The 27,997-nt window shown below is 43.4% G+C and overlaps 1 protein-coding gene across 3 annotated transcripts in view; it reads right to left on the bottom strand.

The window, feature by feature from the left end:
- TTYH3 (tweety family member 3) overlaps positions 1 to 27,997 on the bottom strand; it is an 80,118-nt gene that overhangs the window by 26,725 nt on the left and 25,396 nt on the right. For all 3 annotated transcript variants that reach the window (XM_064461561.1, XM_064461563.1, XM_064461562.1), the window contains exons 2-7: positions 12,309 to 12,478; positions 4,790 to 4,901; positions 3,954 to 4,174; positions 3,058 to 3,153; positions 451 to 523; positions 31 to 106 (exon numbers count right to left, since the gene is read on the bottom strand). In XM_064461561.1, the coding sequence (XP_064317631.1) occupies positions 31 to 106; positions 451 to 523; positions 3,058 to 3,153; positions 3,954 to 4,174; positions 4,790 to 4,901; positions 12,309 to 12,478 (748 nt within the window). The remainder of the gene's footprint in view (positions 1 to 30; positions 107 to 450; positions 524 to 3,057; positions 3,154 to 3,953; positions 4,175 to 4,789; positions 4,902 to 12,308; positions 12,479 to 27,997) is intronic.

Below are 27,997 nucleotides of genomic sequence, written 5' to 3'. Positions count from 1 at the left end.
CCCCGTGCCAAAGTCAGTCCCAGCACTTACCAGCACTAAGCACTGAATTCTCTTCAACCACTTTGGAGACATAAGCATCAGGGTTAATACAGAAGTCACTGGAGCCCTAGATAGATGAAAGACAAAAGGGAAAAGGAATATAAAAGAACACCAGTATCAAAGAGCAGTTGAGCCAGGTTAACATCAGGGAACCCTCTACTATGAGGGTGTTTCAGATGCTGAAGTCTCTCATTGTCATCCCCACCAGCACTGCTTTACACATCCACAGCAGTACTATATACCACACCACACCACGGAGGAAGAAGGAGCTCTGTACTCTTCACAGATGCAAATTGCTATGACAGCTACTTAAAACAAGATGCGCTATAGAACAGCCATAGCATAACATTAATCTTGTGTCTGATAAACCTGCAGCAAAGGGTGAATGGGACCTGGATCAGAGCCACTTACCACAGCAACAGCCAGCTCCAGACCCAAGGATCCCCAGCTGACAATCAGGGCAAACACCCCAAGCAAGCACACCCTGTGGAAGACAGACAGACGGCAGATGTAGAAGCTCCAATTTCAAGCAGATGCTTTCAAGAGATGTATTCTTTGGAGTCCAAAGCAATTACCAAACCCAAGAAATTATAAACCATTGTATCTTCAGATAAACCAACCCATTTTATGTGTCATGAACAGCAGCAACAAGATCAGTTTATGTCCAGTAGTTGTTTCACATGTTACCTGGCCCTGGGTCTGGAGGGGAAGGAAGAAGAGGGTGAAAGCAAAGTCCTACCCTGCTTCTAGCAGGCAAGCCAAAGGCACAAAGACAAAGGAGTGGCTGTAGAGAACACAGATTGAGAGATGGATAACTACAATCCCATTGCTTCTTCCACTATTCCCATTCTGGACTTTACTTTCCCCATGCAAAGATATTAAAAGAAAAATATGCCACATCAAAAATACCTCACAAAAACATACTGATCCAAAATTGGACAAATCCCTCCTGTTCCTAGAATAAATGGGGTTGACAGGTGTAAGTACTACATGGCTGCAGACAGTGGGAGGGAACACTCAGCCCCTGTTAGGACACCTGACTGGTTGCAGGCTGCGTGCATCCGAACAGCACCTAAGCACCCCAACACAGCCCCAAGACAGAGCCAGTCACCTGCAGGCAAACAGTTCAGAGCAACAGTTTAGGTGTCTACCACTGCCACCCGAGTCCATCTCTGCACAGATTTAAAAGTTTTGTTCTGAAAGCTGGACCTCATTACTGACAGAAACAGTGGGAAGCACCTGCTATCAAGCAGGCGCAAGGCAGAGGGATGACAGAGCAGTGGTCTCAGTGACATTCAGCTAGCACACATGGGTGGAAGAGGCTTTTGCATTTCCCCAACCAGCATATTAGCTCTGCACCTTTGCTGTCAGTATGAGTACTAGAGATATGTAGGCAAAAGCGCTCCTCAACTCCCTCAGGTACAGGAACGCAGACGAATAAGGAGTTTCATTTTTTGTATCCCTATCTTCAAAGTAAAGGGACACTGGCTTGCTCTCTCAGGGATGCTGTTTCCTTCAGGCTTTGAACACAAGTAGGTTCCTCCCACCTACCTCTTGAGAAAACAAACCAAAAATCTGTTCATAACCAAGATATTCTTTATTCAAACCTAGTGCAAGCGTCTCTGAGGAAGGGACATCTCTTTTCTGCTACATTTGTCTCATTAAAGACTAGACCTTTAAAAAAAAAAGTCTATGGGCCTACATTAAAAAAAAAATCTATCCCTCAGTTTGCCAACTTATTTTAATTCTGAATAATCCCCATTCTCTGAATGGATCGGTGGCTCATCTTGCAGAATTAATGAAGCTTCACCAGACTGACCTCTGTGCAGCACTCTGGAATAAGATGGCTGAAGACATTATTATGCTTTTTCCAAATGGATGCAAAAATTATCAGCCATGGATCAGCAAGATTCTGTGGTTTTATGACATAAGGACAACACGGCTTGGTGCCTCCAGCTGAGCATGGTAATCAGTTCAATAAGACATATTTGTTGTTTTACTTTAAATGAAGATGACTAGGTCAGTAACTGATTGCTTGGCTAAGAGATCTAAAACGGGCATTTCACCATCTTGCTTAGCTGTGATACACTTGCTTCTTCATGCCATGTGCTCCCTTTGGGGAATGCCTTAATATGAACTTCTGGCTAACAGGGAATGAGATTCTAATTTAAACCCTGGGTTTACCATCTGTGCATACACTTGGACTTTTGCCTGTGTAACCTGCCAGGTATGAGGTCATCTGGCAAATAATAAATCTCAATATGCATTCCAATTATTAATGGCATCACCATGCACCAGGATAAACTCTTGGCCATGTCAGTTGTCAAACTGTCACTGTGGTTATGATACCAGTATCTTTGCCAAATAAGCAAAGTTAAACAAAGTTATAAGATAGGGAGAGGAATTTTTTTTTTTGTAATGGGGCCTGAGCATGGCAGCATTTGCAGTGCTTTTTAGAAACAGACATGCATTAATATTGCAATATCATGACGACAAGACCTCTCCTCATAACCGTACAAACTATTGCTTGTTCTCAGTTTAACATTTTTGCAGGTGTGACAGCCAAAGAGCAGATCGTGACACAAACGGCATGCTAAAAAGTTGTGTGGACACATACAATGCTTATCATCGATTAACAAATGCCTCCACAACTATAGAGAGTTGAAGGGAGATTTTTAAAACCTGTAAATTTAGGGAAGGATGCTCACATTACTATCTCCCAGCGAACAGAGGCTATCCATGCTACCCAGCAAAAGGCAGACCACCCAGATGAGTTCCTTGTCTTTGATGCAAAAGCAATGGACACCAGTACCACTGCATTTTGTAGCTCAAGAACCCTTCTGCGAGCATCTATCATGTAGCTACGCTCTACAAAGTCTCTCTATATTGAGTGGCAAGTTAAAGCTGTTCAGTCTTAGAAGTCCTTGAAATCAACTGACAAGAGTCTAGAGGTTTAAACTAGCAGGCACTTGCATTCAGCTGACCTTCCTTACCCACTCCACCTGGGTCAGTACTTACCCCAGAAGAATGGCCCTGGAGTTCCTAATGAGCCCAAAGAGCACCAGCAAACAAATCAGAACATGGAACAGGAGCAGGCCCAGGTATCCCAGCCACCTACAGCAAAAAAAAAAAAAACCAACACACTGTCTGCAGAGAAACTGGTGTATAAAAGGCACAGATCAAGAAGCTAGTGTGACTTGTGGGAAAAACAGAGCCCTTCTGTTCTTGAAGTTAAAAAAAAAAAAAATCATCAATGATTAATTGCCAGGCAGCTCTGGGTATTTACTGGGTCTGGAGTTGATGCAGGTAAAAGCGTTTACACAACACACCCAGCACACACAGTGGGGAGTGAGAATGCAACTGGGCATCATCAAGTGAAGAACAGGCATTGCAGTTTCTTGAACTTCCTAGACATTTTTTAGAAAATGCTTCAGTTATTCCCCATGTGTAGATAGAGGTTTTCTTTTTGCGGAATACATTTGATGCAATCTTTTATTGAAGAAGTATAATAAAAAGGAATGTTAGGGTGTGGTGTTAACATATGAAACTAGTTAAGTTTTCCATTCTATTTAGTTCATATGTCAAACAACTACAGCGCACTTATTAGGACACAAGAGTAGCTATCTCTGTAGCTGTTTTTTCCCCAGTCTTAGAACACAAGCTACAAATTTTCTACATTGAGAATAAGTTTCCCTTCAGCTGGTGGTGAACACAGTTAAGAAAAAAGTTGTTGCCACGCATTTTCATTTAAACTGAATGCAATTTTGACGTACAAAAAAAATCAGCTGTGTGGGCCATGAACACCTGCAGTAATATATACAGCCTTTGGCTTAGTCACCCAGAACACGCACATCACTGTTGCAAAAGAGGCCAAAACAGATGCTACAACGACTACACTACAGCATGCTACACACCTGTACCAGTCATAGAGGTCAATCTGAATTGCCAGCTCCTCCAGAGACAGCTCTTCGTTCTTCCAAAAGGGGATTTCAGTTGTTTGTCTGACCAGATCATCCAAGAGACCTTGCAGTTTCTGGATAACATGCAAGTAGTCTGTCTGCTTCGAGAACATCTCCTCCAGGATGAGCAAATTTGGTTCCACTGTTTGGTTCAGGGCTACTGTGGTATCTAGTACCTACAGCATGGCAAAGAAAAGAAAATAAAAATAATTAAAGGACAAGAAGTCAAGGAAGTAAAATGATTCATCCTTACTAGCAAGAAATGGACAGCTTCCAGATTACCAGTCCTCTGACTTAAGAGGCTCAGACTGCTTACCCTTCAAAAGCAACTTAAAAGCACCTATAAATTAGATTGTTTGCAAGTAGTCCAGTGACAGCACCTCAGCTGAGCCTTTAACACACACGTTTTGCAGCCATCAGGGTTGCAGAATGATACCATGAAATTAGAGGTGGCACAGCAACAACTGACTGTACTTAAATGATACATTTTACTAACAGACTTGTCTGCTTTGGCCTGCCTCCTCTTCCGGTGTGGAAGAGAGCTGAGGCAGAAGCTGTTTTAAACCTAGCAAAGAGAAGCCTGCATTTAACAAGCTGTTTGCTTTGATATTTTTAGAAGAGCTGAAGAAAGCACCATTCCATTAATGGAAATTTTAGCACATTTCTAAGCCCAGAGACTAACAAAAAAGAGTAAGAGATACAGGCACAGCCAGATTCAAGAGAAGAGGTGCTGAGCAAGTCTGCTCATTCCCACACTCCCCATTTACTACCGTGTCTCCTCTAGTACTTACCCGGTCTTGGACACCTGCCACAGTGCGGTTTGCATGGCGTAGTGAGTACGTCAGCCGATGAATGCCATCACTGGTCTCTCCATTCCCATAGAAGCCAACAGCAATTCCAGCACTGCAGAGAAAGAAAGCAAGAAAGGGTAGTGTTTAAGCCAAGAGGCAAGCTATATAATGCACTGCTTACTGCAACAGCTCCCTTTGTAGTCACATAAGCACATTCCACAGAAAGGGAAGCCATGTGCCTCCACAAAGGGTAGCTGGGGTAGTCCTGCTCCTCAGCAACCTCCAAAAAAATTTGCCTTTAAATATTTGGCCACGTCTTCCACATAGCCACCAATTCTCTGTATAGCGTCCATGTGATGAACAGCAGAACACCGTCCCTTCTCAAGATGTGCATTTCCTTTATGGTACAACAATGAAAAATCTGTTAGAGCGCTGTTAGAGAGTTCAGATGTAGCCATAGGGCATCAGAAATCCAGCCAGCCAAGTGGCTCTCCAGTGGCTCCTGCAAGAGCTACTGTTGCTATGTCAGGAGACTCATGCCTTCTCTGGACATGAAATACAGATTGTTTCGTAACATTTTTAAAAAGCAGGATGCAAAGAGCTTCCATTGACTACTTCCCCTATGGTCGTGGTTCCTCTAGATACATTATCCATGCCCTCTTCTCTACACTGCGAAGTATCTATGAACATCATCTATCTTACCTTCCCATTAGAAGCATTTGTGTCACACTGATTTAGGCTTAATAACTTACTGGGACAAAAAGCTTATTTATTTTTAAAGCAAGTGAATTTCAAGCTTGCAAACACAACTCAATTCCAGCTGCTTAGCAAATTGCCACCTATCAGCTGATTTGCCATAACCGTCCACACATATCAGCCTGCCCCAATTATGAAGTAAACCATATTAGCTTAAGCCTCACTTAAAGGACGAAGATCTAAGTGAGTTGCAACCAGATTATCTCATGCAAGCCAGAGATACCTCTTCTATTAAGACATCATTGCAGGAACTCGGAGTTCCTTTTCCCAAGCCCATTCTTCCTAATAACAGAGGAAGAAAGAACTTGTGAAGGGGTCACACAACTGAACTCAGGGCAAACAAACATTATCAATATACAAATTTCCTAATCTCATGTCATGTAGCTTCAGAGCACTACAGATCTTTTCTGAGAAGGTTCTCAAGACACCAAGGTTGTGTTTGGGGTAGTGGAAAGGAAGGTGGTGGCAGTGGTTTTGGTGTAAACCTGAAGTTATTCTGGATGAAACATTTAGTTTCTTCGCAACAACTTTGCGCTTGGATTATAGCACTGTCCTTGCCGAGTTGGTGTTAAGGAGGAATAAAGGAGTAAGGAAACAAGACAAACAACAGCTTTCAGAACAACTGTAGTGCCTTTGTTTAGCAGGAAGGGTCACTAAAGGATGTCAAGCATTCTTCACTACCATCACCACCCAGCTGGGAAATGAAACCAAGCAAGCAGGCCAGAGTGGCCTTTGTCCCTTGCACAGATTTGCTCCACTGCATACATCAATCTGCAGTCCAAATGACTTTCTGCTCTCGCTCTTCTCCTGCCAGAAGACAGCATCCATCCTTCCCTTCCTGCGCTCATCCATTTCAGAAAGAGTAAGCAGAACAACATTGTTCACCTGGTTGCATTTCTGCTCATATGTACAAGAAATGGAAGCAAAGATCATGCACTGGAATTGGATCCACTATAAAAATCGGTGTTAGCCTCATGCTTTTTCCAACAATTGAATCTTCATAAGTTATAGACCTTGGCCCACAAAGGCCTCATCTGAAGAGTCTTCCAGGGACAGTAGGCAGCCTACATCCCATACAGAAAGAGAGGCAGCAGGTACGTAACTCTTAATATTTAGCCTCCTCATGAACACCATTCCTCAAACATTTTCCTAATGCAAGTGACGCCGATAATTGAAGAGGGAAAAGCCCTCTGCATTCCTCCCTGGTTGCAGCTATTATCAGAACTTGATAATACATGCCTAGGATGCACAGGGTGGAAGGGATAAGAGATACACACAGTCCTCCCTCTGAACTAGAGAGATTACACATCCAGAGCTATGCCCAGAATAAGGCAATTCAGCGTCCCATTGCAGCAATTACAAGCCTCTAGCCTGAATTTCCCCTTGTCTTATCAGAGTGAACAAATTCAGACAGACCCTTTCATTCTCCTGAGCAGCACAAAACTTTAACAGTTATTTCTACTATAGACGCCAAATAAATTCCAGAACATTCTTGACATTCAGTACACATATCTGACCCATTTAATTGGTGAGCAATATTTATTCAGCCTGTTACAGCTACTAGAAGCCTATTCTTTCAGCAAAGGCTTGGTAAGTGCCCAAGACCTGCTGCTTGCCCAGTACAGTAGCACTGTTTTGGTGGAAGAGACTCTGAAACCGTACTCTGAAGTAGCAGCAGTTATCTTGTCCTTAAAGATGCAGCTCAGCTAGGTATATTCGCCAGTTTACTCAAAGGTACCATTTATGAAGTACAAGCAGCTACAGGCAAGGGACTCAATTTTTTGCCCTATTCAGGGCAGAACCACACCAGCAGCCATCCTTGTAGGCTTCCTACCCAGCCCTGCATGAACCACAGCTTCCACTGCCCTTAACACCCTAGGCACAGTCACTACTCCTGAAATAAAGCACTAGAGCAACAGGAATTGGGATAAAAGCCATTTAATTCAAGTGACAATACCTCTAGACATGCGTATCGTACTTTCACTGGAAACTACACATAAAGCATTAATTATTCCATTACTGCCCAGCAAAAGCCGGCTCTGCATTCACACCCTGTGCTAGCAAGAGCCACTTACACAGCTGTTCCTTCTCCTAGGAGCAAACTGTACAGTTTTGTGGTAGTTCTTTCTATCATGCTAGAAGAGGAAGGAAAGCACCCCTGAAGCCCAGGCTGGGGGCAGCTGCCCAGACCCATGCTGTGACTGAGAATGGGGCAGAGCTGAAGGGCAAGCAGCGGGGGAGCTGCCAGTGGGAGAAGAGGAAAGAAACCATTGCTGTTTAGTTTTCTGTTTGCATTTGGCTTCATCTAAATCCAACAGTTGTTTCAAATCCCTGCCTACACACACTGGTATAAGTTGCTATTGTTTAAAGCAGATTTAAGGATTTGCACCAGTTTTTAACTACCTTTTATTTGATTAAAGGGAAATAGAGGGGCTCCTTCTATTTAACCATGTTCTTTTAAAGGAAAAATAAATCAACTCATCTTAACCCAACAGTGTAAGTCCTTGAGGTCAGGACAAATCACATGGCTTCTTGCACAAACCCTGGGAGGTTCAGTAGCCTAAGGTACAGCAGATCCATCTCCCAGTACAGGATGACAAAATCAACGCTCAATGGGGAAGTCTGTATTTCTGTCACACAGCGTGGATACAAGAACAGCAATCCTGAATGACACAGCTTTTTTCCTCCCTAGCACCCTGTGGAAGATACTCCAATGCATTTTCAATGGTTTTATAGGCAAGTCTTCTCCACTTCTGCTATTCTTGGTTCTGTCACACTCCCATCCCTATCACACACTCTTCTCTCCTCCTGAATCCACACCGTCCCATCCTCTGTTCTTCCTCCCAAACCTAACCTTTGTCAGTCTCCTGTCACTTCCACTAACCCCACCTCTCCCTTACCTGCCTTCTCACTCATATTTTTAAATAAAAATCTTAAAAAAAAAAAAGCCCACACCAAACAAACTAAAACCCCACCAACCTACCAAGCTCTTACAGGCCATTTAAAAAGTTGATCCTGCTGTTCAATACTGCACTTGAGCCACCTGGCTACTCAGTCATTTTGGTAAGTTTTAGGAAATCCACTTATATTAAGTCAAGAAAACACCACACTGTTAAGATGTTATCACCACCAGTGCACACCCACAGAAACACACTGGAGAGACAGCATGCTCTACCAGCTCTTTAAAGGGTTATATGACATGAGACAGACGAGCAGCATGCCATATTTTCAATGTATTCCTACAGATACAACACTACAATGTAAAGTACTGCAGGTTGCATACACACACTTCAGTATCACTTCTCAGCAAGACTCAAGAAATCAAGTCTGGACAATAACTTTCCTGTTGCTTGTACGCAAGAGTCACATGGGCTTAGGACATTCCCTGATATAGACTCAGAAAGGAAAATCAAGTATAATTCCAAATTAGCTTGTAACATGACCCACAAAAAAACCCCGTTTTCTGGATTACGCAAAATGTACATGAACCGCAGAGTGTTAATCTGATACAGAGAGCATATACATGCCTTCAGATGGAGAGATCCTTCCGTTGTAATAACCACGCACACACAGTAAAAACCCCACTGGGTACCCAGTCACCAGTCTGAAGAGATTAATGCTAGCCATTCACATCACATCCTTAGAAATTAATAATCTAACTATACCAAGTCATCTTTAACTACAGGAACTGCCTAAGGAGAGCCCTTTTTAGACTTCACGTTCTCAGGAGGAATGTTAATTTGTCTGTCTAATTACCACCTTGCACTTTTGCACCAAGGGAAAGCGCTATTACTGGCACTTCAGAAAGCAAGTTTTCACCATCTTTTTGTACCTGTTTCTTTCAGGTATGCTCTCCATGAAATTTCCTAGCCACCTTTGGAGCTGAGCTCTTTTCTGGGAGAGTTAGGGTCAATTAACTAGTGGATGATATGATTTATAAGACAGCTCCCCATACACAGAAACCAATCAAAATTGGTAAGGACTAGAAATGAATTAAGTATTCTAGGAATAATCTAGGCAAATCATTCCTGCAGCTTTGTGGCTAGAGCAACTGGAAAGACTCACTAGATAGACATTTTGTTGGAGAGCTCCTGTTAACCAGTTATGCCTTCCTGCTGGCTCAGCATTCTCCCTTTTGCTCAGCAGGAAATATTGAGTCATTCGGAAACAGTGATCCATAGTACTCAGCAGGATTCACAGTGTAAACAGCCCTCTGGGATTAAGTACTACATAGATAAGCATCTACTAGGCATGGCTGGACTTAAGCAGAGTTAACTAGTTTTCGGCTAGGAAGACAATAGTCCGCTTCATGGTACTCGGACAGACCAGACCAGCTGCTGTTTGGAATCTCTCACTGCTTCAGCATCCAAGCTACTTCTTACCCCTTGAATACATGGTGCAAACTGCCTCCCAGGTCAGCCTACTGTCAGACAGACATTCAGAATAGCCTTATTCCCCATCACTCTGAAACATAACAGCATCTGCCAGTCTGGCATTTCTGTTATGTGTAATGCACAGCTAGGATAGGATATATCCAGCAGACTAATCTTTAGCTGTTGGTATCTAACTGGGGCTTCCCACTAGCACAGATTAGATTCTGTGCTTGTCAGAAGCCATATCTGCATTCCCAGCCAGACGCGGAGCACAGAGCACCAAAAGGCACCAGTTTGAGTGCCCTGTCACATCCATCTGATATAAGAGGGGCAGAAAACTGATCTCTGCTTTGCAGTAGAATGGCAGCACTTGGACAGCACCTTCACTCACCATGGATGGGACCAACCTGCTATTGCTCAAGCATGCCAACTTCAGAGTGGAAGTTTAAAACTTAGATAAAAAAAAATCAAGACAAATATTCATCCAGTATCACTGCAGATTAAGGTAGAATCTTAGTTTTAAGGATACTCCTGCATTTAATACTTGCAAAACCAAATGATACACCAAGGATGAGAACCAACAGTTCAGATTTTGAGGAAGCCTAAGCAGTTTTCCAGCTTGCAGATTTGACTGGGAGTCGCATCAAGTTTACCAGAGCTGACCTTCCAACTTTAAATTGTCTTACGCGTGCTCTGGGAGATGTGCTGAATATCTCCTCCTCCCCCTTTCTACAGTTAAAAACAAACACAACCACCACACTGCAGCAGCTGTCTTTGACACATATGCTGCATAACAATAGCTAACAAGAGCCTGTAGCAGCAGCACAACTATAAATAGCATGAGCTATGGCTTTTGTAAGAAAGGGTTAGGACCACAGCACTTTCGGTGGATTGGAACAGATGCGGCTGAAGCTCCTGAGATCACTAAAAAGAAAGGTGAATGAGACTGAGGTTTCTTCTTTGCAAGTTGTTCTCTGGTTTGCCTTTCCATTCCAGGCACCTACTTGCAGTCAACAAAGCATGGAAGAGCTCCCTGCAAAGACGGCAATAATGGCTAGTGCACTAGCTCTCCTCCTCAACAGAGCCCCTGCCTCTACAGGCAAATCCATCCCCAGCTACTAAACTCATAACAATGTCTGCTCTGCAGTGTTTGTTCCAGTACTTCAGGGGTTTTCTATTCTCTTAATTATGTGCCTCAAAAGAGCCAATACACAAATGCATTAGTAGCAAAATGTAACCCTTGAACAGCTAAGCCTGGCCTTCAAGGAACATGCTTGCCTCCAGAACGATCACATACCACATCCACCACCTATCAGCAGGTTAATATAAAAACTGAACCACAGGACACTGCAAAATACAATTGTCTCATTGTTATCTCCTTTCCGAATAGGGGACTGCTCCCAGCCCTGATGAGGGTCAGCTAAGGCCACCTGGAGACTTGGGCAAGAATAGACGATGCTTGGAACTGATAAGAAACACAATGCTCAATCTCAGGGCACACGTCCATAGAGCTAAGAGTACTCATTCTGCCCAAGTCAAAACAAGCCCAGTCCAAGACTACTTCCAGAAGTTTGCAAACACGTCCCTGCTTTCAGATGCCCCATCGTTAACTTTCTAGGAAATGGGATCCTCATCTGTGTCGAGAAGAAAAAAAACCAAACTCAAAAAAACCCCACCACACACCAAACCAAAAGTCCACAACCAAAACCAACAAAACCACAAACAACTCTGAAAACAAAACCATAAACTCTCTCCTTTTAACTTCTGCACGTTCTCCACTAATTACTTAATTTTGCTTGTTTTTCAGAGATCCTTCTTTTCAACTCACCTCCAAAAGCTTCTATTGCTCAGCCATAACATAAACCACTGCTGACACTAGCACCATTACTAGCAATCCTTGGAAGTGGCACCTTAGTACAGGTAATGAAATGCAGCAGTGTCTTACACAGGCTACAAAATCTGAATGTCCACTCCAGTAAAATACCAGCACTTCCAAACCTCTTTTTCTTATCTACTCTCCCATGTAGTCATTCTTTTTCGACACCAGATTCTAAGAAATCTCCACCTAGACCTGCTAAATATATGAACTCTGTCCATCCAATTTAAGTGATAGGCTCCCAAGTACGCAACGTCCTTGATTTACCACTTGCAAAGTATCAAAGAGCAGGACATTAGCCATTCCTTTTCACATTGCTCAAACCGTTAGGCAGTTCAGCAATTGGTAGACAGGAAGAAAATACATTACAGATATTTAAAACTTTTACGTACCAAGTGGAAAGAGGGATCTGCCAACATCCACTAACTACAGACAGCAAACCAAGTATGAGATGCACACACAGGATACACCACCCCAAATAACAGGGAATATTCCTCTGAGGCATCGACCGTACCTGCACACCAAGGTTGCAATGATGACACACCATGCCGTACAGCAGCAGTCAGCATTTAGATGTTCTTCACTCTTCCGATGGCGGCAACACAGCCAAAACGAGTAGAACAAGAGAAAGAGCAGGTCCAGAGCGAGGCAGGCAAGAGCGATGCCACCCAACAGCAACAGGGCCTGTGGAAAACAGAGACGGGCATCACATCTGACCAGAGCACAGCCGCAGCAGGGAACGTGAATCAGGGCCTAGATGTATGAGGGCTCTGCAATAAGAGAGCACTTGAAGGCATACCTTGAAAACAAGTAATTTTGTGGATTTTGTATATATTTTTTTAAATATAAACAGGAGGTTTTTAGCCCCACTTCCTCCCTTCTCTGCATCCCACTCAAAGAAACCACATTCCGTACCTAAGCAGTAAGTAACCAAGCCATTTTGTCTGTCCCAGTCTGCAAACAGCTTAAGTAAATCAGAGAGGGTTTCCTCTCTACTCCTGATCAGAGGTCAGCAGATTTAAAGACAAAAAAAAGTTCAGCCAGCAGCTGCCTCTATCTGTACAGTTCTTTAATCTTCATGAATAAATATGCAGGCTTATTCATTAGAAATCCAAATGCATGCGTGGGTTTGAAAGGGGGTGGAATTTATTATAGATGCATGAGATTGCTTTAAAAAAAAAATTGAATCTCCATGCAATGCTTCGGTTCAAGGAAGACCTAGAGTAAATGCTAAACCCTTCCGTATACCATCCACATATACAAGTACAACAAATATGGATGCTACAGACACACTGGCTTGAAGCCACCACAAGCTGATTTATTATGTTATACCTATTGCTAGTCAGATGTTCCTGGAAGGAAAGGGAAGCAATAAGTGTTTGATTCCATTCCAATTTCATTTAACTCCATTCCAATTTCTTTTTATTCGGAAAATCCAGGGTAAAACCCAAATACACAAACAATTTTGTTAAATAAAATAAAAAGCCCCCATTAAAATCCATTCTAACACCAAATCCAGCCACACTTTCTCATGTGAATGAACTAAGAAAAATAATGTTATTTTATCCATAAGCTTTTTTGGATAAAACCTTAGTAGTTGTGACAAATGCCAACTTATTAGAAAAGACTTAAATATCTAGAAATGGCTTAAGTCACCTACTGCTGTCCCAATATTGGGAAGACAGACATGGATCTCTATCAGCAAACCTAAACCAAGGGTTTGGGTTTTTTAAATTGGTATCTCTTTCTCTCCCCATTTATATGCTTCCTCCTGACTGAAACAATAACTTCCTCCTGGTCAAAGAAATAAAACCAGGAACACTGCAGTTTAGAGTCTCAACAAAACTGGAGACCGTTTCTTACAGTGTCTGGTAGTAACTTGCTCTTCATAGGCTTTTCTTCCCTTTCTTTCCCCTGGATCCCCTCCACAGGTACTCCCTGCGGAGTTATTACGTCGGGAAACTATACAAGCCACATAATGTACTTTTCAGCCAAGAAACATCAGTGTGTGCAGTCCGTAGGGCCCATCAGCCCTACATAACTGGATTCACACTAGTTAAACTTAACCACTGCATCACAGATACTCCACATAGCCATGTGCTCTTTGCCTTCCCACCTTTAAGAAGCCCACAAAAACCCATCAAGCACACTGGGATGGGGAGAGCTTACAGGACCTGCTTCCCCAAACTAAATGGCAGAAACCCATTCCCATTGTAGAAAGTGAACTTTGGGATCTGTAGCCGAGAAGAGTGGGGGTGGAAGGGAAAAAGCCCTATCCCCCTTTCCCATAATTACGCCAGATGGTGTGCACGCTGCTTCAGTTCCTGAGCAGAAAGGGGCCTTCGAGAGGGAAGCTGTGTTCAGAGCCCCACGTTCTCCCACTTCTGAAGGCTTGCCATGTACAAGCACTTGATACTAATTTAACCAACACATTCAGCATACCAAGGCTCCTCAGGGATATTCTTTATTTTTTAAACACGTCAGGCTGCTGTAATGCAAAGCTTTCCTGCACTGCTTGCCTGTACTTCTTTCTTCACACCCTCACCTTCCTGCACATGCTAAAAGGCATTACCCCTAGAAAGACAAACCCAGCTGAAAACACCCTCCCAGTGACTCCTTACCAGCAAAAAATTCACTGTAGCTCCAGATGTAGAGAAACAGCCCCCATGAAAAGGAAAAAAAGGAAATACTAAAAAGAGGGTGGGGGTGGGGGAAATTAAAGACTGACATGCAGCAAGAAACCTGAAGTTCTCGACACTTAATATATGCTTTAATTTATGCATCTGGCCAAAAGGACTTGGCTGGCCACTACACCATGATCTGTGTTTCATTTTCCAGAGAATATTTGTTTTCCATTAATGGACATGTGCCATGACAAGTGAAATCATCCAGCTGAGCAGTTATTAATCTTTCTTACTGATGAGTCAGTTTAGGACCCAGAGACTGGCTGGCAGTGAAAGCCTGGTCACAACCAAAGATATGCCTGCTTGTCAGGATTAAATGACGGTATTTAAAAAAGGGGGGTTGAGGCCGGATAAACCCTCAGACACTCTATCCTGCAACAGTAAATCTCGGGCTCGGTTATCCAAGGCCACGTTATCCCAAGTAAATGTAAAATTATGCACTAGGCCTTTTGCCACAAAAGAGCATCAATTCGTCTTCGAACATTTGCTGAGCTATCAGAACCTTTATAGCAAATGATGCATGAACTGCCCTTACAGGAAAATGGAGACAACTTGGAAGAGCAACATTTTACCACTGTGCTGACACTAATGGCAGAAGTAGAGACAGAGCAGTCCCTGAAAATGAGTGTAAATCCATGCGGTATCAGCCAGACTGGCAGGAGAAGAAGCTACAGCATTAGGAAGCACTTTCAAAATAAAAGTTAATAGCAGTACACAGGCAAGTAACCACGAGCAACATTGCTAGCTTGGAAAGGCACCACAAAACCTGAATATACTCAGTCTTGTGCAGGGACGGTGCTCGACAGCTTGCTGCAGTGTTAATCGCCTTTCTCAACTCCAGCACAGTTGCCAGGATTCATGGTATTTACTCTCCTAGTGGGAGTAAGAAGCCAAAAAAGGGGCTGAAAATATCTAGGTCCCCATGTACAGAGAGGGGCACCATCACAATAAGAAACACAAGGCATAGCAAAAACATCTCCTGCAAAAATACCCAGGGCTGATTAGTTCTTCCACATGGTATAAGGTATGCATAGGTGCTGATATTGTACCTAAGGACGTACATGTAGATCAGCCTTCAGTTAGTACAATCCTTGGTCTCCGAGAGCATGCCTAATGTTACTGTGAATCAATTCAACCAATATACTTGTACGGAATTTTTTCATCCAGTAGACAGGACAGCAGGTTTCAGCTCTTGGACCGCAAGTTCCAAGCTGTGATCCACAGTATTAGTTACCTGAACACCCCTCTGATCACTGCGGTCCTGGAAGGCTAGTTTTAGCTGCTGAAGCTGCACTTAAGGGGATGTATACACCATCCCATCCTACATACGCAGTCACAAAGAGAAGTGATCTACTTAACATGAGAAACGGATATACAAGCTACATTTGAGTATGCTTCCTCAGAAAGGAAAGCCTAAATAAAGCCATAAAGCATGGCAATGCAGGAGGTAAGTGTTAGGTTTCACTCACTTAAGCGTCAAGGTTTAGCACTGCTTTAAGTGGTGTTTTTCATCACTCGACTGTACGGAGGAGTGTTGGCTTAGGGACACCTCTGCATACCACCACCTCCCCTCTGCCATGAAGGTTACTTGGCACACGAAGTCCTGGCAGCAGAACATGTTTAGAAAGTTAATTCTGAATACACATCGGTTCAAAATAATCTGTGTGTTTACTAAGTAAAAGTTTTACCAGTCTCAACCTATCCAACTTCCAGTTACCACATCTTTAGATCTTAAACTGTAGTAACAGCAGCATGGCATAGTGAGCAGCTCCTCACACGGAATAGATGATAGCTATTTCTGGATAGCACTGGTATTTTACTACTAGTTAGAAAGTCCACTAAAACCTCATTAAGAAACACGAGAGCAAAGCTGAAGCCTTCAGGTGGTTCCTGAAAAGCATGCAGTTTCGCTTTCAATCTTCCATCAGTAATTTTAGAGTTATTTCATCTTAAAACTTCATCATTTCAACCCATAGGAAAAAATAGCTACAGCTTTTGAGCATCTCAACAACACAGCTGTCTTAATCACTGCCAGATTGAGAACTGTTTATAGTTTTACCTTAAAGTTAGCTTTTGCCAAAACCAAAGATTTCCACTGGATCTGCAACTAATGTTCCTCCTGGATTTCTATGCAGTGACTTGAGATTGTGATAATAAAACAGAGAAAAGAGGTTAAAGGAGTGTGGGAAGAAAAAAAAACAACCCAACGTTCACCCAGAAGACTAAATGAAGCAAACTGGGCTGCTGCCAAAGGAGCACTCATCTCTATTTATTCCATGAAGGACGGAAGTCTTCTTAGCAAGAAAATAAACTGGTGTGGGATAGTGTCATGCCTACACTTTTCCTACACCATTTTTTTGCAGACTTCAGGACATCTCCTAGAAGCTTATGTACTCATAGACAATAAGTAACTATGTCCTACCAAACCGATTTTTTTTTTTGTAATGGTGGCAGCATGGGGAACACTCTGACCCCCTCAAATGGTTCTAAACATGCTCTGTGTTCAGAGACTCGATTTTCATTTCTGAAAAGCGCTGTACGTGGTGTTTGTTGAGACACTTAAGTGTCTCAGGATGTCATTCATCCCACAGCCTCTACAGAAGGATGCAGGCTTTGGTAGGGAACGCAGCCAACCACGCATTGGAAAATGTAATGTGGCGGGGAGGATGTGGAAACCACTGCTGATCTCAGCACTAAACCATCCCTATCTCTTCTGCCTGGGGGACAGGCCTTCCCAGGCCAATTACTGTACTCAACACAGTAGAGGAGCAAGGCTGGGCAGGAAGTGTGCTGTGGAAGAAGCTTTTCCCACGGTACTGAGATGTATTCTTCTTAGTGAGGGATCCCTCAGCAGCATGGAAGAGTGCCATGGAAACAGAGGATGGGTTCCACCATCTCATCTCCGTATACAGACACCTCTCAGAGAAAGCATGCTGTTACAGGAGTGCAATAGATTACAGAGAGATATATCTATATTTAGGGCAAGTCCACACTGGAGCAAGCAATATAGGCCAACACTTTGCCATTAGTTTTTTTTGGCTACTTGCTTTCCTTCCTGGAAAAGAGAAAATGCCAAGGATTATGTCATGCCTTTTCTTTTTTTTAAATCACCTTAAGACAATATAGCAGACACATTAGAATAAAACAGATCTACAGTTGAAAGATCTCCTGACATGACTAGATAGCTCAAATCTATTCCACCAACTTCGTTAAATAAACAGGCTAGCTTCCTCATTGCTGAGAAGCTATCTACACAGGCAAGGGCATGCCACAGTCAATTGGTATTAGAGCCGCGACTAAAGCCACTTTAATTACAGACAAGTGTTCACACAGGGTTTTAATGTAGTTTAACTCGAATGGCCTTAATTCAGTGTAGTTTAATTCACTTTAGTGCATTTAAAGTGGTTTAACTAATCTGCTTTGAATTTATTCCTCCAGTTAATTCAGATTAATTTCTCAAGTGCCCTTGTGCATGCAACAACTGAGAACAAGGCTAGGTTGATTAAAGATTCATCATCATTTCCTCCATACTAACATTCTGACCCCCTATTTCATAATTAAAGACTTTCAACACTGCCTGTATATTTGGTCCAATTCACAGAAGCCACGAGCACAGAGGCTAAAAAGATACAACCTTGCTGATACTTGGTTTAGTGCAGTAACCAACGTGCAATACAGTCATCACCAGTGTTCTGAGAGCTGTGGTCAAGCAATATACTGAGCAGGAACCTCAACTTCCACAGGTTACATGGGAGGCAGGTACTAGAATTCATCAGAGCATCTCATATCACAAACCAAAGAGAGATGAAAAGCACTGAGGATTTGCTTAACAATTGGGTGGTTGGTTTTTTTTCTGCCCATGAATGCAGATCTAAGCTGTGCTAATCAGCAGTGAACACTGGAGTCCTATTGGGTTGAAGTCAAATAACAATCCATTTATTCCCTTAGCTGTTACCAACTCAGCAATCTCCATCTTACACAGCAAGGAAGTGTTCCCAGAGGTAAGGGGGTCCTCTAAATTGGATGTTCTTATCTCTAGTTTCTCCATAATGCTGGCTGAAAGCCTCCATGCACTATAGCGATGAAAAGAATGAGACACTCTCACCAAATTCAGTTTCCACTGACAGGTCCCCGCAGACTAAATCTTTATTAAATGAGGCTTAGCTCAGAACTGGCAGCTTGTCAAATGAGCATTCTCGCTGAAAAGGCGGATTTCCTTTCTGGGGATCCTGCAAATTCCCTTGCAGGGCTCTAAAAAAACCATCATGGATGCATCCGTGTTCATGCAGGTCTCTGCCCCAAATCCCAGACCTGCAAAATGTGTAAGGAATCCTCTTGGGAACAGGCCTTCAGCTTTAGAAGTTTACTCTTTCTTAGTATTCCCAGTTGGACAAAGTTAAAACTATTAGTTAACTTTGTTTAAAAGCAAGAATCAGATAGATACTTGGAATATCAAGGCTAAGTACACCGAAAAGATAGCTGGAAGAATTTGGTGTGCCTCCTGCACAGCTTGCACCCACACTCAGCTTGCCCAGCTCACCCATGGCAGATCTGAACAGTTTTACCAGATGCTCCTTTCCCACAACGAATTAGCTCACACATTCCCATCTGATAGCAGCTCCTCTACTCAAGGTCTTTTAGAAGCAGCTTTATTTCCTTGGTTAGAGACCTGTATCATCCATTAAAGTCTTAAAACACAATCTCCTCACAAGGTAATTTTCCAGCAAACTGGATAATGGAAAGAAACCCCATGCTTTCAAGAAAGTATTAATTTAATGCTCCTACAACTCAGGGATAGCAAGCACTGCCTGCATTACCTGGCTCAAGCCCAAGTGCTGTATAAATTACCATGCCGAGATAATTCCCCATCCCCAGCTCTGCAGCAGGAGCTCAGCTATGCTCCTGCTGGCCAGGAATTCCCTGAAGGCAAGACATGGCACTGCCAAGCTGCCTGTTGTACACAGGCAGGGACCAGGGCACACTTGCACAGCCCAGCACGTGAGCTAGGCAGCACTGGTGTACTGAAAAGAAAAAAAAGGCAGGAAATGCTTAGGCCTGAAGCCCAGTGACTTAATTCAATTTCCATCCTTTTTCCCTTCCCCCTCCTACAACGTGGGCTCTCAGAGACAATCCACTTCATTTAGAGGGGAGAAAAATCTCTCCTGTGTGCCTATCCTTACACACTGTCAAGCAAAGCACTGGGACACTGAATTTTTTTTATCTAGCTATGCTGACCATGCATGCTCTGAGTGGACACCAACCTCAAGGATTTTCTTTCAAGGCTCCAGCTGTACGGAGTCTGTGTTTTACTGCTGGCTAGCTGCTCTTTAGCTGTTGCTGTTTCTGATTAGATATGGTTTGAAATTCAAGTATTCATACTGCTCCTGTGAATTTCAAGAGTTCTCCACAAAGACAGGGTCATTACATGCATCGTCTGTAAGTCTCCTTTTCCTCTACAGGACCTAAACCCTGTCCTTTCCAGGACTGGATAGGTCATCACATGGCACTGGTTAAGATTAAATGCCATATTTATGCTCACAGCAGCTTCTTGACCTCCTTAATCATCTCCTCTTAAACCAGCCAACCAAACTGGAAGACATCAGATACTGCAGAGTTTGAAGACACTGAGCTCAACCTTCAGCTCTGATGTCCAGAGCAAAGGCATGACAGGGAGAGCACTGCAAGCTGCACACCTCATGCAGTACCCCATAGCAAGCAGCCAGTCTGCTTTGAGAGAGGTTTTCACATGCAATTTCTACTTGGAAGAGGATAAACAAGGTGTTGGGGAGGGAGGGGAAGGAGAGCGGAAACAAGCAGAAGTACCCCTAAGTGGAATCGAAAACAAAAACCTGTTCCAGTTGCAGACACCTTCCCCAAAGGAAAAATAAACCCATCAACGGGGTGAACCCATTCCATCATCAGGGATAGCAGTGTTTCCATAAGCACGACTGCTGTAGATAATGCGGTTCTGCTCGCTTCTGCCATTATTTTGCATGATTTTGAACTTGCTGGTTTGTCTTCAGTGATACAGTATCACATCACTTGTGTTAAAAAGTTTTGCTGAACAAAGTAGTTTTGTTTGAATTTCTTAGCAGCATATGTGTTCAGTTGCATAGGACGTGAGCACAGACATCCAGCACAAGCATTCTTCCTCTCACTATACTTTTCTGGCATCATCTCTACGCAGCTCGTGACTTGCAGACGTATCAAAGCAGCTGAGAGGCAAACAGTTCCAAGTATGGCCACTTCCCGTCTACCCCAAGTGATAAAAACCCACATTGAGTTTCCAAATTTGTCTTCAAAATTCCCACATGAAAGTAGTTCATTTTAAGAGAAGATACTTTCAACTACCACACTTGGACCAAAGTGATTCTGGAAAGCCAGGGCAGGCTGCCTTTCAGGGGTTTCCACTATGGGACTGTGCACAGCACTTCATCCCCTTCGCAACATCACTGCAACCTTCCACCGCCAAGTACTTTTGGTGGGACTGTAACCAGGATTTGGTAAGGCTCACTGATGGGGCCCAAACAGGTAGGGAAGCTCATTCACTTTGGGGAGAAGTGCAACAACAGGACTAACAGAAACAGCAACTTGACCTTGGTTCCCAAGCACTGTGTGCAAATAACATAGCCCAATGTCTGCTCAGACCTACCACACTCATTTTTAAGGAGTCTCTTCAGAATAGAGCAATGATTTATGGCAAGACTCATAGCTGAACTGCAAAGAACATTAAACACCAGTTGTTTTTTTTTAAATCAGCTACACCTAAAAATAAAGTGTTCGTATTCCTTGAAATCAGAAGGATTATGAAAATGTCCCGACCATCACAGGAATGCAGAAAGCCTAAAGAAACTCAGGAGAGATGAAAAAAATTTAAGACAAATGTAGAAAACGTGATCATCACTGGGCTAATGGGGTTGTGACCTTGAATCAATTGCAGAACGATGGTCTTGCCCAGAAAATTCTCAATGGCAACATCTCTGCGGGCTCCATTTTAATCCCATATGTGTGTCAGGAGTTTTTGCGCCATGCACCTACTGCTGCATGCTATAAACTCAAGCATAACATTTGCTGTACTGAACCACAAAAGTGATGCACAATAATTTGAGAGTCCAAATTGGAATGGAAACTGCAACATCAAATTGTTACTAATGTGAGACTGGAAAGGCAACTTAAGGTGCCTGCTAACATTTATGTAACTTGTTTCATATCATTAGCACCATGAAGAGGTCTTATTTGAATAGCAGCTATTAGGAAAGTGTTTAAGCCAAAGTAAGAAGCTCTAGCATATGCTTTGGCATTTGGAGGCACCTAAGTTTAAAAAAAAATAATAAAAATTAATTAAGAGGAAAAAGAGATATTTTCTGGCCAAGATAACAAATCCACTGCAAATGGCTTCATAAACTGCTTCTATTAGCACTAAATGGACAGGAAGGTAAGCTGCTATAATTGGGCTTCTGCATTTATATGTCAGTGATGGGAATGGACTTGATTAGTGCTCCTCAGGTGTCTTTAACATGGAGATCCACATCCAGTTTGTGCTCAGTTTGCAGCCTGAAGTCAATCTTCAGAATCACAAGTAAGAAGTTTGGAACAACAAGAAAAAACCAACAAAAATAAAAATGGGGCACTGCATTTCCATTGATATTTACCCCATTCAGCTTCACTGGCATTTGCCTACACAACTGAAGCAGGCCAAATGGCTGTTTACACAGCAAAAACTTAGTGTAGTTCATAATACACGTTAAGCCTGCTACAGGGTGAGAGAAAGAACACTCTCAATTACATTAGCAAATTACACTGGTCTAGCTGCCCTGGTGGCTGACCTCTGGGAGGGGATAAAGAGCAAAATCAAAGGCAAACTGCCCTACATCTTTAAAAAGTCACAGCCCATTGTGCTGCAGCTAGCAGTCAACATCTTCCTTAAAATAATTTGTATTTGAAGTCAGCTTTAATGCAGTATGTCAGTCATGTGGAGAGGCCACGAAGAACTGGAAAGGGGCAATATCCCATAGGGATATCTTCTGTAAGTTGGGGAAGGAGAAACACAGACCTCTGACCCATCTATTGACTATGGACCTGAACTGACCTCCTTGTACAAACAAAGCAGACGTGCCACTTAACTCTGAGAGACAAACAAGTGCCACGCTTCTCACCATAAATTCACTCCAAGCTTCCTCTTTGAAGACTACTACAGTTGGGGTTAAAAAAAAAAAAAAAAAGAGGAAATCTCTTCCTTCAACTTAAAGCTGTGCGTTTCCCTCCCCCAAAAGAGGCTCATTCATGTGCAGGAAACATTTCCACATCTAGTCTTCCTTGGTTTTATTTTGGGGTTTTTTTGATTGGGGTTTTTTTTTCTTTCTTTAAAGAAAAAGAAAAGCTCTCAAAAAAAAAAAAAAATCAGGAACAAAGACAACCGATATTCACTATTGAGAACCATCAAACCCAGGAAAATAAAAATACCATAGAGAAACTAACAGAGGAAGCAGAGCAAAAAAAAAAACCTATCCAACCTAGCCAAGACCCACCACAGTCACAGCTGGAGCCTGTGTTTCTGCACCACTGACAAGACTGGGAGCATCATTAACCAATTCTCCGCTCAGCACTGCAGCCTGTGCAAGGGAAGCTACAGAGCTAAGAAAGGCCTCATGCAGGCTCCTCGCCAAACGCCGAGAAGAGATTAGGGCCTCCGGCAGCTATACTGAAGGGAAATACAATCTGAATAGAGACGCTTTCTTTACAGCTTTCCCTATTAAGCTGTGCAGAGCTGCAGATGGCCCTTTCAGCAACCAGGGTGAAGTCAGATGCTGCCCTCTCAAGAGCAGCATTCTGGCAAGCGGTTGCAGCCTTACCCCTCCACTTCTGTTGCCCAGTCATCATGCTGATAAGAAGGGGAGCACAGACTTTTTAAATTCACCTCCTGAATGCCATTCATGAGAACAGGGAAAGAGCTAACAGTAGATGTGCATATAGATGAAAAAAAACCCAACCCACCCTTGCAGTTACAAGTCGAATATGGTGCCACAACATGTATTTACAGAGGGCACCCCTGCCTTGCAGCTTTGGGTCTGAGCATCTCTTCTCACAGTTTCTCCATTTCCCCACAGGGTCAGGGGAAGAGGGGAAACCGTCTCCTTTCAACTAAGCAAAGCTATTCAACTCTCTTAGGGCTTGTCTGCCTGCAAAGCTGAAAGTTGTCATGGACCACTGGCCTAAAATATTTTAAAGTGCTGGGTTTATATCAGCTATTTAGGCACAAATATACATCACTTCTAGCTTCCTTTACCACCAAGTTTTAGAAATATGCAGGACATAGGGCTATTTTGCTGTAATAGTGGTTATGTCAGTTAAAAGAAGCAAGTGCTTACCCCACTGTGTCCTAACAGGATTTTTTTGCTAGCTACTCTGCTTTCCCAAGACATATGCATCACTTCCACTAGCAATCAATGCACTTTTTATAGGTAAACTAATATGCACACAGCCCTCCTTCAGTGATCCTTCTACCCTGCTCACAAGATCAGTGCTGGTAGGATTCCAAGATCCTGCACAGGCATTCATTCATTAATTTTTCTGAACTGCATCCTGAGATTGATTTTACAGGAAAGTTCCCAGAGCTCTCTTAGACGTTCTGCCTACACTGAAGTCGTGGCTATATTTGAAGAGGGAATCCCACTAAAGTGGTTTGTAACATGCTCTGGCAGGACAGTGTAGACAGAGCTAAATCCTATTAAGCTACTTAAGTTGCTTTCCCCCTCTAAAGTCATCTGTCAAATGCTGGCCCTACACACAGCAACCAACCATCAAACTAGCTTATCAAGAGTCATGCTTAAAACGCAAAAAAAAAAAAAACCCAACAAAAAAAAATTCAATCATCACACGAGGAAGAACTGGGGCAGTGTGCTGCTCCAGTAACCTCCTGGGATCCCAGAGAGTGGAGAAGGCTGATGATCAGCTTTTCATTACAGTTAAATTGTAACCCACTTGCACACCACTAGACATTATTAGCTAAAGATTAAGTTAATGTTTCCTTACATGTTACTCTCGACATGGAGTCAATATATTTTGAAAGGACTATATGGGGAATATGTGAACGTAAGGCATACTTTTTAAATAAAGATCACACTAATTGGGGTGGGGGTAACTAGGAAAACAGAGCATCGTTCAGCCTTAACTCAGCATCCCAATCATTCGGTTTTAACTCAGCATCCCATGGAGAAGAAAAGTAGCATTCAGTCATCTGGTCTCCTTTCCCAGTAACTTGAAAATAGGCACGATAGAGTCCTGAAAGATTCATTCCCATAAATGTTAAATGTGCATATTTAAATTTCCAGTTTTATAGCATCCACTCCACTAACTCAACATGTTACTGCAGTGAGATTTCAGAGACAAGCCTCTATTTCACAGATGCTACAAAAAAGAGAAAACAATCGGCTGGAAAAGACCTCTGGAGGTCACTGTAGTCCAACCTGCTGCTAAAAGTAGGGCTAATTTAATGGATGGGGCTGCCAAGAGCCTTGCCTAGGCAAGTTTCAAGTGTCTCTAAGGCTAGAGTTTCCCAAGCTTGCCCCAGCTCCTGCTCCAGCACTACAAAGAAAAACATTCACATGTGATTGCACCTAAGTGCCATTTCCCATTGCAACTTGTAGTAGTTATTGCTTGTCCTTTTGCTGGGCACCTCTGAGAAGAGCTTAGTGCTGTCTTCTCTAAGTCCCTCCTTCAGGCTGCTCATCGATCTATCCTCTTTCTTCCTTCTTCTCTCCAGGCTGAAGGGTCCCAAGCTTCCCAGCCTCTCTTCACAGGTCAGGCTCTAACCATCTCAGTGGCCTTCCCCTAGGCATGCTCCAGTTAGTCAACATCTCTCCTGCACTGGGGGCCCCAAATCATTATGCAGTTCTAGGGCATTTCTGCTGGCACACATAACTGGAGGAGAGCCCATGCATGCAAAATGGCTGATGACCCCATTTTAGGGCTATTTTCAGCTTGCTTAGAGGACTAGGCAAAGCACAAGCCTTCAGCGCTCAGGTTTGCCTCCAGCTGCATGACCTACCCCACCTGATATGGTCACGAAGCACCAAAAGTTGACAGATCTCACCCCACGCTGAACAGTGCAGACAGTCACTCTGTGGGCGTGAGAAATGCAGCAAGTACCATTTGAGACAGAGTGAGACACTCAACAGCATGGATGATATTCCTCAAAACAACAAAATGAGACATCTGAAGGGGGAGGAAAGGAGAGGTAGGGAAGAGGGGGGAAAAAAGCAGTAATAGAGAAGTTACATGCTTCAGACTGAAAACAAGGTACCTCGGGAATTATTCGGCAAGCCCAACTGCATGGATGCTCATGCTTCCCATTGGCTGCCGCCTTCCAGAGCTGCACAGCAACGAGCCCCGGAGGTGGGAGGCTGCCAGCACGCATGAGAGCTCCCCGCTCAACCCCTCCTCCGCATCCCCACAGCCCAGCCTGACAAGCACCGACACTGCTCCAGCTCTCCAGCTAATCGCAATATTGATCACTCTTCCCTCACCAGAGGTCAATCAGGGAGAGACAGCCAAAGCAGGCAGGACCTCGGTTAAACAAATGACAGGGTCGATGCAGAGCAGCTGCACCAGGTTATTTCAACAAAAGCAGAATAGGAAAATCCCATGTTCTACCTTGGTCCATGGCTCAGGTTCTCCTTGGCAAGCGGGAAGACGGTACTGCAGAAATAAGGATGAGGTGGAGGGGAAAGGGGTAAGATGTGCAGTTAGGCTCGTGTCTGACACAGGTCAGAGGAGTGCTGACATGCAAAAGGTATTAATATTCCTCAAAGGTGGCACTGCACAGCATGAGTGCTGCTCTTGTAGGTGTTTCACTCCATTAATTTAGGCAAGTGAGGGAGGAAATGGTCACAACAGAGAAAACTACCCAGCCTCAGCTTCCCCATGAATCGCTTCCCCGTGAATCCCAGGGAATTCAATCCCAGGGTCCTAGATCACACCAACATTTACAAAAGATGATCAGAGCTTCTTGCAAACAGGAAAGAGTACAGAAACTGGCATAATGTGGAAAAGCATCTGATCCAGCTGTTGGGCTTACCACCTCTGCAGCCACAAAACAGATCATGAAGTATGCTACAGAGGTGGAGGAAAAAAAACTAGTTGTAGTGCCTGAGCACGACCACTTACAGCAGGAGAGCTTGTAACTGCTTTCCTCTAGCACAACCACCTAAACAAAAACAGTAGATGTGAGCAAAAACTAATAAAAAAAAAAAAAAAAGAAGTTGCAATTGGACTGAGAACTCAAATGCAATGGTTTGTGGTTTGCAAGCTTTAGCACAAGAAAGGACTGGAATTCTTTCTGCCCAGACCCAAAATTATTCTCTCCCAGAGGTACTTAGAGCCAAGCAGAGGACTCTCTGAACTCCTCTGCCCCACTTCCCAGTACGAGCAGGGGAAGCTCATCTGAAGAGCAGTCATTACTGATTAGGTGCATCTTCACAAACAGCGCCTGGTCACACAGTGCTGACTCTCAGCTTGGAAAAGCAGAACTAACAGAAGGAAGAAGGCCGAAGGCTGAACAGCAAAACAAACAGCCCAACTTCTATCTTTTTCAAAGAAAGGAAATCAAAGTTCTCTGTTGTTATGTTCCTGAGTTGGCCACTGAAAAGAAAACCAGAGACTGTGACAAGGTGATAGGGCAGCACACTGAAAGTACAGAGAGCGTGGCAAGGAAGTGCTGGCTACTACGGAGGCCCAGACAAGATCCCGGGTAAGCGACAAGCATGCGGCCGGGGAAGATGACAGAATTTTGAGACAGGTAAAAAGTATTTTAGAACATACACACATACAACTCCTAGTTTTTTTCAATGGTCCAGCTGCTACAAATCTCTTACCTTCACCTCTCCACTGGCAAAGAAAAGTGTGTTAGAGGGTGAAGAAGGATAAGCATCTCTCCCTTTTGCCATCATACAACTGTAATTACAGCAATTGTTTATGCAGCCTGTAACAGCTACCCGCTTCCCACTATTGATAAACCAAAAGTCAAACCACTGCAGAAACAACTGTGTTTTGTGTCTTTGCCTCCCCTAAATTGCCTGCCCCTCAGCTGATCAAACTGTACTGAAGCAGATGAGAAGCACTAGCTTGAAGTCAAGTAGATAAGCTTGGCTCCTGATGACCAAACTCTGCACTGAAATTGGAAGCCCTGAAGCAATCCGCGCTGCCAGCTCTGGTGCGGATAGAGCAAAGAGCAGATTCAATACCTTAAAGACAAAACCCACAGATTCCCTAGGCATGCACATACACACGCCCACTTCTGCTATGGTCATCTCAGCTGGAGAACAATCTCCAGAAATACAGCACCTTCCCCCTTCCCCCTTCCCCATACACTTTCTTGTCAGACAGAAGTGGTAGATCCTGCCAGCATACTCGGTACAAAAACATTTTTCAAGTTTTTAGGGACTACAAGTGCAAATTAATTTGAAAAATCTGTCATACCTTTTGTTAGTTCCCTTAAGTTACGTAGAGCAAATCTAGTTGT

Source organism: Phalacrocorax carbo, chromosome 10 (assembly GCF_963921805.1).
Source record: "Phalacrocorax carbo chromosome 10, bPhaCar2.1, whole genome shotgun sequence".
Lineage (NCBI taxonomy): Eukaryota > Metazoa > Chordata > Aves > Suliformes > Phalacrocoracidae > Phalacrocorax > Phalacrocorax carbo.
Note: the sequence above shows the minus strand (reverse complement) of the source record. Positions and strands in the feature narration are given on the sequence as shown.